Source organism: Lepidochelys kempii, chromosome 24 (genome assembly GCF_965140285.1).
Source record: "Lepidochelys kempii isolate rLepKem1 chromosome 24, rLepKem1.hap1, whole genome shotgun sequence".
NCBI lineage: Eukaryota > Metazoa > Chordata > Testudines > Cheloniidae > Lepidochelys > Lepidochelys kempii.
In genome coordinates, this window is record NC_136403.1 from 11,295,067 (window position 1) to 11,306,225 (window position 11,159).

At 58.4% G+C, this 11,159-nt stretch overlaps 1 protein-coding gene across 1 annotated transcript; it reads right to left on the minus strand.

Annotated features, from left to right (window-relative positions):
- Positions 1-2,914: 2,914 nt before the first annotated feature.
- VSIG8 (V-set and immunoglobulin domain containing 8) lies at positions 2,915-10,369 on the minus strand. The gene is made up of 6 exons (XM_073323503.2): positions 10,321-10,369; positions 7,569-7,771; positions 6,121-6,322; positions 4,861-5,025; positions 4,346-4,480; positions 2,915-3,057 (listed from the first exon to the last, which is right to left on the minus strand). Exons 1-6 carry the CDS (start codon positions 10,367-10,369, stop codon positions 2,915-2,917), a joined length of 897 nt encoding a protein of 298 aa, XP_073179604.1.
- Between the last annotated feature and the right edge of the window lie 790 nt (positions 10,370-11,159).

Sequence of the window (11,159 nt, forward strand, 5' to 3'; positions counted from 1 at the left end):
TAACCAGAGAAGAGTATAAAAGATTCATGGATTCCAAGGCCAGAAGTGACCACTGTGCTCATCTTGTCTGACCTCCTGGATAATCCAGGCCAGAGAGCTGACCGCAGGTGATTCCTAGAGCAGAGCTGTTAGAGAAACATCTCAGCTTGGGCTAAAAACTGTCAGTGATGGAGATTCCATCACAACCCCTGGTGAATTGCTCCAATGGTAATTACAGTCATTCAAAGGGTCAATCCGAGCCCCGCGGCCCCTGTCCCAGCTGGCCAGGGAGGCTGGGCAGGCAGTGAGGGCTCCCGGGCAGCAGGGAGAGTAGTTCAGAGGAGGAGCTGGGACTGGGAGCTCCCCTCTCCTGGGGGCTATGTGGGACCAAGAGAAAGAGAATGGGAACAAAGGGGTGACAGGGTCTGAAAGGAACCCATGTGCCCATGCAGGCCCAGAGCCTGCCACGGAAAAGGGGGGTGTGTGTATGTGAGTGAGCATGCAGTGAGAGGGCTGCGTGTGTGTGTGTATACGCACCCATGAGTGGCTCTAATGGGGCACAGCCCTCACGCTCTCCCCACCCTGTAGCCAGGAGGGGAAGAGGTCTCAGCCCCATCCATTGCTTTGGGGAGGGGCGGGTCTCGCCTTCTGATGGTGTTAGAGGACACGTCCCATAAATGATTCAGTCTGTTTGACTCCTTTAATGGAACTGCTCTGTACATGCCACTACCTGTGGCCAGCCTGGTAGACCCTGTGTGACACACACGATCTATAGGCTGATACCTCTCCCTTGGGAGCAGCGCTACTTGGCTCTTACACCACTCTCCACAGACGAAGTGTGCATCACCAGCCGCAGTCTATGGAGGCAGAAACTGAGGCACAGCTTGGGAAAGGGACCTGCCCCAGGTCACACAGGGACACATCAGTAGCAGAGATGGAAACAGAACCCAGGAGTCCAGGTTCCCTGCTTGCCACACTAGAGCATGATGACTGAACCATGCAATAACCAAAGTTGGTGTGGAAGCTTCTACCCCACCTCACCCCAACCCCCTCCCCATCAGACCCCATCAACCCTGACCCCAGGGACCCCCCCTCAACATCTGTCCCCATCACCCCTAGGAAGCCCTTCCCCCACCTGATTCCATCACCCCTGGTCCCCAGTTGCTCCCTCAATATCTGCCCCCATTATTCCTAGGAACCTCTTCCCCCCCTGACCCCATCAACCCAGTCCCAGGAACCCCCCCTCCTCACCCAACCCCATCACCCCTGGTCCCAAAGAGCTCCCTCAATATCTGTCCCCATCATCCCTAGGAACCTCTTCCACCCCGACCCCATCACCCCAGCCCCAGGCAGCTCCCTCCCCATTTGATCCCATCATTCCTGGCCTAGAGAACCCCCTCCCCATCTGACCCCATCATCCCTGACCCCAGGGAGCACCCTCCCCATCTGACTCCATGATCCCCAGTCCCAAGGAGTCCCCCCCTCATCCATTGGCCCAGAGAGCCCCCTCCCCATCTGACCCTATTGTCCCTGGCCCAGAGAGCCCCCCTCCCTACCTGACCCCCATCATCCCTGACCCCATCACCCCCAGCCCCAAGGAGTCCCCCCCTCATCCCTGGCCCAGAGAGCCCCCTCCCCATCTGACCCCATTGTCCCTGGCCCAGAGAGCCCCCCTCCCTACCTGACCCCCATCATCCCTGACCCCATCACCCCCAGCCCCAAGGAGTCCCCCACATCATCCCTGGCCCAGAGAGCCCCCTCCCCATTTTACCCCATCACCCCAGCCCCAGGGAGCCCCCTCCCCATCTGTCCCCATCACCCTGGCCCATGAGTAAGGTGTGTCTGTCATTCCAGCTGGAGCCCAGACAGGCTGTGCAAACCCCAGGGCCTCCTAGAGAAACAAGGTGTTGAGCTGTAGAGGGGCAGTTCCCAGGCTGCTGGGTGCTGTCTGCCCTCCCCCCGTCACATTCCATACTTGTATCCGGCTAGTGCCAGGTGCATCATGTCACGACACACGGCCTGACATGTCGTGATACAGTTCACCCCACTAAGTGTGTGTGTGTAAGGTGGGTGCGGGGGGTATTACCAGCCCTACGTCTTGTTTGTGTGCAGTAAGGAGTCTCCCTAACCGTGGGGTGCGTATGGCATGGGTGGGGGGTTCTCCCACTCCCCACTGGTGGACATGGGGCAGGGGCTCAGCAACCCTGTGAAAGAGGCACAAAGGTCAGCGCTAGGTCCCTGAATGTTGCTACCGCCCTGGGGTCTCAGCCCAAGAGCCCTGCCCAGTGTCAGCACCATCATGGGGATGCCCCCGCAGCAGCTGGGATTGTTCATGGGCTTCCCATGGGCAGGAGCAGCGTCGGAGCTCCCTGGATCTGCGCAGAGGGTGGATGGAGCCGTGGGGCTGGGCACACAGTGGGGAGGTTCTTGCTTCTTGGGTTGCTTGGAGCTGGAGCATAGCTGGGAGTCCCGCTGCTTGCAGGGGGTGCTCTCCTCCCCACCCCTGGGGGTGTTACTTCTGGCATGGCGTGTAGCTGATGTGATGCGAGCAGCCGTGGCTGGGGTGCAGGTGGCCACCTCTGTATGGGCCAGCAGGGGCACAGTCTCTGTGGGCAGGGATAGGCAGCGTCAGGTCACTCCTCCCTGCCCCTTTAGCACCCAGCCCCCTCCGCTGGCTCATTTTGAGCCAGTGCCAGGCCTACCTGGCCTGCCACAGTCTGCTCGCCCTCGGGGCGCATGCAGGGTCTCTGGGTGCCAACGCAGCCGCTTTGGGTCACACTGTCACCCTGAGCCTCGGGTCTCGCTCTATCGTTCCAGCCTCTTCCAGGCTTTGCCTGTTTCCCCTCTTTTTCCTTAACCCCCTTTCTTTCCTTGCCCCTTCCCCCTTATTCCCCACCTCCCTTCCACGGCGCCCCCTCCCCCCAGCCCAGAGGCGTCACCTGATCTCAGTAGGTGCCACGGGCTGGCTGCGCCTCCGTCGGCAGTACCACAGCAGGGCCCAGAGGATCGAGAGCAGCAGGACCAGGAGGAAAATGGCCCCCAGGACAGAGCCCACAATGAGCCCCACGTTCCTTGTACCTGCAGAAGGGGAGCAAACCTGTCACCTTCTCCCCTCCCCGTACCGGGCTGGGACCTACACCCAGAAAACACCACAGGGACCCCTGGCCGCTGAGCCCCATCGACACCCCTGCCCACCGGGCACTGTTCCCATATTCGCTCTGCAGGCCCAAGGGGCGTCCCCTGCTGGGCTGCCCATGAGGCCCTGGCCAGGCCCATGTAATCCATGGGGCCCTGCACGGGCAATAGCTCCTGTGAGAAGGTGCCTGCTACGCGGGGTCAGTGCATTAGCCTGGAGCTGCAGCTTGGCCCCAAGAACCTGGCCGTCCCTGGCACCTGGTCAGCCCCAGCGATGGGGGCAGAGATGGGGGAGTCGCCTTTGCTGTCTATGGGTCATTGTTCCCAATGCAGGAGGCAAGGGGGATTAGAGTCAGAGAGCTTAAGGCGAGCAGGACCCATCAGATCATCCAGTCTGCCCTCCTGCACATCACAGCTCACCAGCCCTCCCCCCACAGCACCCCATAGAACCGGGATTACACTAAAGTACCACAGCCCAGCAGAGCCCTAGCTGTGGGGCACCAACCACAGAGCCCAGGAGGGGCCGAGTCTCCATTGTTCTCTACGGGGAAGGGGGTTCTCCACTGTTCTCTATTGGGGGGGTTCTCCATTGTTCCTTATGGGGAAGGGGGTTCTCCATTGTTCACTATTGCGGGGGGGTTCTCCATTGTTCCCTTTGGGGAAGCGGGTTCTCCATTGTTCCCTAGGAGGGTCTCCATTGTACCCTATGGAGAGTTCAGAGTCGCAGCCGTGTTGGTCTGTATCCGCAAAAAGAAAAGGAGGACTTGTGGCACCTTAGAGACTAACACATTTATTTGAGCATGAGCTTTCATGAGCTACAGCTCACTTCATCGGATGCATCACGAAAGCTTCTGCTCAAATAAAAGTGTTAGTCTCTAAGGTGCCACAAGTCCTCCTTTTCTTCCTATGGAGAAGGAAGTTCTCCATTGTTCCCTATAGGGAAGGGGGCTCTCCATTGTTACCTACAGGGAAGGGGGGGTCTCCAGTGCTCCCTGGGGGCTGCTGGGGGCTGAGCTCTGTTCTGGCTCTGGCCCCTCAGGCTGCCCCTCACACTGATATTTTTGGACATGCCCCTCTCCTCGGGGTGCTCACAACGCCAGGCTGGTCCCGCTCCCAGCCCAGCCTGGGGTCCAGGCTCAGCTTCAAGAAGCTGCTGCCAGATGCTTGGGTCCTGCCCCGCTGGGCACTCGGGTGCTTGCCCCCTGTCCGGGCCTTGTGCCCCCCATCCTACCTGAGTAGCCGGTGCGAGGGATGGAGATGTGCACCATGCACTGGGAGTAACCCACCCTGTTGGTCACGCGGCAGCAGTAGGTCCCGGCGTGCTCCTGAGACAGGCTCTGGATCATCAGGTCTCCGGAGCCTTGCCCTGCTCAGGAGAGACCCAGCCCTGAGTGGGCCCCCACAAAGTACCCCCGACAGGGCGGCGGAAGCTCCTCCACCCCTAGGTGGCCCTGGGACAGCGCAGGACAGCCAGAGCCCCCTGGCAACACATCAGGGCCATGTGTGGGCCCACCCCCAAAAACACCCCAGCTGCTCCATCCATGAAAAGGGTCCCCCCAGTGCCAAGACCTCAGGAAACTCATGTCACAGACATTTCCAAGGGGATGCTCCCAGCTCAGCACAAGAGCATCCCACCCTCTGGGCGCCCCCACCTCTCCCCTGCACCATCCTGGGGCACACACCCCATGATGAGCTCAGCAAAGTGAGCAGCCCACCTCCCAGGGATCCCCCGCCCCCACTGCTTACCCTGCACTGTCCTGGGGGGCAGCCAGCCCATGGCATAGTCCCCTCCCATCTTGGACCACTGGTAGGAGAGGGGAAGGGAACCCCCATCAGAGCAGCACCTGAGCATGAGGTCCCTGCCCCTGGCCGGCTCCCCATCCATCCAGCACCGAGGGGCGGCCGGCTTCTCTGGGGAGAGACACAAATCACATCAGTTAATGGGAGCTAGTAAGGAGCAGCAGGGATGGACAGGTGGACATGGCCATGCTCAGAGACAGGCAGGCAGGCAGGCAGAGCTCGGGTACAGCAGGAATGGGGTGGCAGTGCCCCCTGAAAGGGGGAGTCAGAGGATGGGGATTGCTGATGGACAGGCAGATTGGTGGGCAGGGTCGGTGGGCTGAAGTCAGCATATGGGGACTGGCAGGCAGGGTCAGATCAGTAGGCAGTGTCTGTCCACGGGGAATAGCAGGCGGGGGTGGTGGGCAGAGGTAGGTCTGGGGGTGGCGGGGGCAGTGATGGTTGGGTCAGCGGTTGGAGTTTAGATCTGTGGCCGGGCTTAGGTTGTGGGGGTTCGGTCAGTAGGGGGAGTTTGGGTTAGTGGGTTGGGTCCGTGGGTGGGGATTGGAACTCACCTAGCACAGTGATGGTGACCTGGTGGGTGTTGGCAGTGGGTGAGGGTGGGTCAGTGGGTGGGGGTGGGTTAATGGGTGAGGGTTGAGTCAGTAGGTGCAGGGGGATCAGCAGGGTTGCTGGGCCTCACCTAGCACAGTGACGGTGTTGGCAGGGGTTGGTGTTGGGTGAGTGGGTGGAATTTGGGTCAGAAGGTGGGGTTGGGTTAATGGGTGGGGTTGGGTCAGTGAGTAGAATGTGGGTCAGTGGACCATGGGGGGATCAGCGGGGGGGTGGGACTCACCTAGCACGATGAGGGTGACCTGGAGGGTGTTGGCAAGGGTTCGTGTTAGGTCAGTGAGTGGGGCTGAGTCAGTGGGTGGGGTTGGGTTAATGGATGGGGTTGAGTCAGTGGGCAGTGGATGGGTCGGGGTCAGAGGCAGATTAAAGGTTTGTGGGGCCCTGGGTCAGAGCAAGTGAAGGCCCCTTCTGCCTGCAGAGCAATCCCACACTCCCCAGAAGGAGAGCTGGGTGGCCAAGTAAGTCGGGGCATGGGCACCCATTTCTCTGGGGGACCCCCAATTGGCTGGGGGCCCTGGGAATGGGCCCTGTTGGCCCAGTGGCTAATCTGCCACTGCTGGGGGTGAGGGGCCAGCAGTTGGGGGCGGGACTCACCGAGCACAGTAATGGTGATCAAGTGGGTGTCGACAGTGGCTTTCTTCACCCTGCACTCGTAGGTGGCCGAGTCCGACACCTGCAGGTTTGCCAGGTGGATGGAGGCATCATACAGGCTTGGGTCCTGGGCCACAAATGCCACCCTCCGCTGCAGGCCTGGGACGCTGCCATACCTGATCTTCTGGTCCTGGTAGATCAGGAACTGATGGGGAGGAACCGAGCAGCAGTGAGCAATGGTGAGTGGTGAGCAAGGGGGACTGGAGACCTGCCAAGGGGCAGAACCAGGGCAGGAGCAGCACTGGGGGCTGAGAATCCAGGTCCTTGGGGACCGTCCTGTACAGGGAGCTGCTAGAGATGCATGTTCTACACCAGTGGTTTTCAAACTGTGGGTTGGGACCCCAAAGTGGTCACAACCCGATTTTAATGGGGTCACCAGGGCTGGTGTTAGAGTTTCTGGGGCCTGGGGCCAAGTCCAAGCCCCAACTCCAGCTCCACCACTGAGGACTGAAACCCGAGCCCCACTGCCCAGGGCCAAAGTCCCATGGCTTCTGCCCTGGGTGTTGCGGGTCAGGTTACAGGCCCTGCACCTGGGGCTGAAGCCCTCGGGCTTTGGCTTTGCCCCCTCCCCCAGCCTGGATCGGTAGGGCTTAGGTTTTGCCCCCCTCCAACCACTCCCCACCCAGGATGGTGGGGCTTGGGCTTTGGCTTTGGCCCCCAGGGCCAGGGTGGAGGGGCTCGGGCAGGCTCAGGCTTCAGTCCCCACTGCTGGGGTTGTGTAGTAATTTTTGTTGTCAGAAGGGGTTACGGTGCAATGAAGTTCGAGAACCCCAGTCTACACTGATGGTGCTGGGTGGTGGGGCAGGGAATGCCCTGCCCAGGGACTGGGGCCAACTGGGAGCGGAGAGGCTGGTGGAGCCCAAGCCAGGTGAGCTCAGAGTCCAGGCATGGGGTGGCGGGGGGAAGGGGATGTAAGGGATTCTGTGGAAGGCAGAAGCGCAGGGCCCAGGGGGAAGGGGTCAAGGCCTCAGGAGCAGAGGGTGACAGCCCCTCTTGAGGGAGGCCTCTCGCTGGGGCAAGTCACAGGGGGCAGCTGGAACAGGACAATTCAATGGGCCCTGGGGGAGACTCGGACCTGCTGCTGGGGCTGTGCCCGAGGGAGGGACCGGCACCATGAGGGGGCTCAAGAATATGCACACACTCAAGGGTGAGGAAGGGTGGCCGGGTGCCATCAGCCAGGTTGGCAGAGGGGGCAGTGCCCAGGGGTCTCCGCAATTGGACTGGATTCGTGGGAGATGGAATCTGAGCAAGGACCCAGTGCTGGGCAGGGGGTAGCAGTCCATGAGGCAAAGGCAGGGGCAGGAACTCGACCAAGGTGTCCCAGCAAGCCAGGGGCAGAGCTGGAAACAGACCCCAGCACAGATTCCAACCAGGCGTTTGATGTGCCTTGCTAAGGAAGTGGGATGAGGGGCAGGACTCAGACTCACCGGCAGCCTCTGGTCAGGGTTCACCATGGTCCATATAATGTCCAGGTTGTTGGGTCCATTGTCCTCAGGCTCCAGGATGTAGGGGCAGCCCAGCCTCACCGAGTCCCCCTGAGCCAGGTACAGCACCTGCTGGCTCTTTGCATTGATCCGCACGGCCTCCAGCAGAGCTGAGGGTCAGACAGACAGAGCCACCCATCAGGACAGACAGGCTAGTTCTGGGCAGAACAGCTGCAAAGAGAGGGAGGAGTCCCCGGGCACCTTCTGCGGAGACTGAGCCCTTCCTGCAGTGCCCAGAGCCAGCTATGCAGGGAGCCAGTCCTGTGGCCTGCCAGTGTGGGAATGAGTGAGGGGATTGTCAGAGAAGGGGCTCTGGGGGAAGCATGTCCCATCAACTTTTAGAAGATGCTGCATAGGGGGGCATTATCCATGCAGGGACCAGGCTGTGCCCTGGGCAGAGATGGGCTCCCTTCCCCGGAGCTGGGCTCTATTGCCCAATATTTGTCAAGCTGTGGACATCTTGCTGCAAGGATCCCACTTGGCCCTGTCAGAATACAGCGAAGCAGGGTGGGTTTTGCCCTGTATCTGAGGCCAGTGCCCCTGGGGTGATCTCTGGTGAATACTTACCTCAGGCTAGTGAGCTCAGACAGCCCCTAGGGGGAGCCACACTGCTGATACTGGGGCTCGATTTGAAATGCCGTGCAGCAGGGGGCACTGCAATGAACAAGTGTGCACATAATGCACTCACGAGTGTGCCAGTCCAACACATTCCAGCCAGCAGAGGGCAGCATCCTGCACAAAGCCCCCCCGCGCTGATGAAGCGAACAATTTCACTCAACTGATTTTTAAAGTTGCCAGTTTCAGCAACCTGCTGGGTCCTGACTCAGCCTCGGGAAAGTGAGCGAAGGTCCTGCAGGGAATGAGGGGGCGGGGGTGTTGTTATTTATTGCACTGCTTCATTAAGAGGCTTCTCCAACTTGCACCAATTGCCAACAGCAGCCAGGGATCCACAGGCCCGGGAAGCCCAGCCATGCCCCCTGCCTGCAGCTGGAAAAGAGTCCACAGGGGAGGTTCTCAGAGCTAGATCTGCCAGGGCTGATGTGTCTAAGCCAGGTATGTCTGCAGAACACACCCAGCCTTGGTACTCTGGGAGAGCTGCCTGCTATCAGCCTGAGGGGACCTCTCCAGTGTTTCATTGTTGTGTAATTAATTGGTGACTCTTTGCAGAGCACTTTCTAGGTGCAGTGTAATCCAGGTGCAAAGGACTCTTGCTTGCAAAGTGTCACTATATGGGAGGACAGCACAGGAAGGTAACATGCCTGGGAAAAGGGTGCTGCTGGCTGATTGTCACTCCTGCAGCAGCTGAGGGGATTTCAGCTCAGGTAGATACACATATTCTAGCTTTGATGGAGCTGCTAGCTCAGTAAAAATAGCAGTCCAGCTCTGGCAGCACTGACGGTGGGATGGGCTAGCCACCTGAGCAAGCACCTGGAGTCCTGGGCGGGACTGTACTCGGGGTAGTTATCCCAAGTGTCCTACCACCCATGCCGTGGCAGCTACACTGTTCTGTGTAGCTCAGTGGTTCTCCCTGAAATGCTGCGGGTACACAGAGATCTTTCAGGGGGTACATCAACTCATCTAGATATTTGCCTAGTTTTACAACAGGCTATATGTAGCGAAATCAGTACAAACTAAAATTCCATACAATGACTTGTTTATACTGCTTTTTATATTGTAAGTACAATATTTATATGTCAATCAATTTATTTTATAAATACATCGTAAAATGAGAAAGTCAGCCGTTTTTCAGTAGTAGTGTGGCTGTGATACTTTTGTATTGTTATGTCTGATTTTACAAGCAAGTAGTTTTTAAGTGAGGTGAAACTTGGAGTTACACAAGACAAATCAGCCTCCTGAAAGAGGGACAGTGGCCTGGAAAGGTTGAGAACCACAGATGTAGTGCACTAGCTCAATCAAAACTACTCTGTGTACACCGACCTGAGCTGGAAATTACACTGCCAGCTCCAGTGTAGACGTACCGTAAGAGGTTTTTCTCTTGCTGCATTTTGTCAGCGCTGCTCCATATGGGAAATGCCCAGATTTATGGAGCCGGAGCAGTTTTGTGGCGCACTAAGGGCTTGAGTACACACAGGTGTAAAATGACAGCTATAGGGGAAACTATTCGGCTCTAGCTCTGCCTGCTAAACTGCCCGGTGTGAACGCTTCTCTGGAACGAGAATGACTGTATTCCAGTATAATTGCTCCTGTTCCATAATGAACTCCATGTTATTCTCGAATCAAGTGTCCACACAAGGAAGTTATTCCAGCACAACTATTATTGTTATTATTTATTAGGTGTATTACCGTAGCTCCTAGCAGCCCCAGCCAGGGACCAGGCCCCATGGTGCTAGGAGCTGTACATTATTTATTAGGTGTATTATCGTAGCACCTAACAGCCCCAGCCAGGGACCAGGCCCCATGGTGCTTGGGGCTGTGCAAATGCAAAACAAAGAGACAGTTCCTGCCCCAAGGAGCTCACAGGCATTATTCCACTACAGCTATGCTGGGCAATTTCCCCATGTAGATGAGCCCTAAATTGCCAGGCTGGGAGCCATGGGGAGGGAGGGGGGTTTAGAGCCAAGTTCAGTAGCGTTCCCACCCTCTCCGGCTCCCTGTCACTGGCTGGGGAGGGCCTGAGGGGTCCCTTGGAGAAGCCTACCTGGTGTTAGACACAAGAGGAGGAGCTGGACAGTCCCTCGCCCAGCCATGGTCCTGCAGCCTCTCCCAGCGTATCCAGAGCAGCAGAGAAGAGAGACGATCCTGAGTGGGGAGCTCGGAGACAGGGAAGCAGAGCGTCTTGGGGCTGCTTTTATCTGCCGGGGCTGGGTGTTCCTCCCTCCAAGGAGAATGCCTTTGGGGTGAGTGAGGAGGTGAGTGAGCGGCTCCAAGCCGTGAGTGTGAGCTGCCGCCCGCTCTCTCCTGTGCCTACCTGATAATTAACACTGGCTTGGCTGGCGTGGGCTTTCCTGCTAGCCGGGCTTGTTGCCCTGCATCCTTCTCGCACAGGGAGGCCTGACAGGTGGCTCTCTAGGCTCAGGGCTTGGGAGGAAGGTTAGCGACAGCTGGCCTCAAAGCTTTTAATGGGGCCTCAACCCATCCGCTGAGCTTACACCTACAGTTTCCACCTGCAGTGGCAGGCACCAGTGACCTGGTAGCAGGGAGATGTCTATTCTCCCTGTGTGGTGTGTGTGGCTGCCAGGCTGCCGGCCCCTCCCCCTGCACCATAGCCAGTGGGACAGAGCCGCAAGCCCATACCAGGCGCCCGCTTGTCACACAGAGTCTCAAGGGAGAGATAGGGTTGCCAACCCCTCCAGGATTGCCCTGGAGTCTCCAGAAATTTAAAGATTAATCTTTAATTAAAGATTATGTCATGTGATGAAACCTTCAGAAATATGTCCAACCAAAATTGGCATCCCTAGTGAGAGAACATCCCAGGTCTGGCCAGGCAGTGGAGGAGGGGGCAGGGCAGGCTGCCTGTGCCGGCAACACATCTGTCTC

What these genes read in the sequence shown, in the direction of transcription:
- VSIG8 (XM_073323503.2), bottom strand. Translation starts at nt 10,369, where the DNA reads ATGGCTGGGCGAGGGACTGTCCAGCTCCTCCTCTTGTGTCTAACACCA. An exon ending in CCCCTCATCCCACTTCCTTA is followed by an intron (nt 6,323 to 7,568) that starts GCAAGGCACATC and finishes CCTCCCCATCAG; the next exon opens with TTCCTGATCTACCAGGACCA. An exon ending in CCCTCGCACCGGCTACTCAG is followed by an intron (nt 3,058 to 4,345) that starts GTAGGATGGGGG and finishes CCCCTTCTGCAG; the next exon opens with GTACAAGGAACGTGGGGCTC.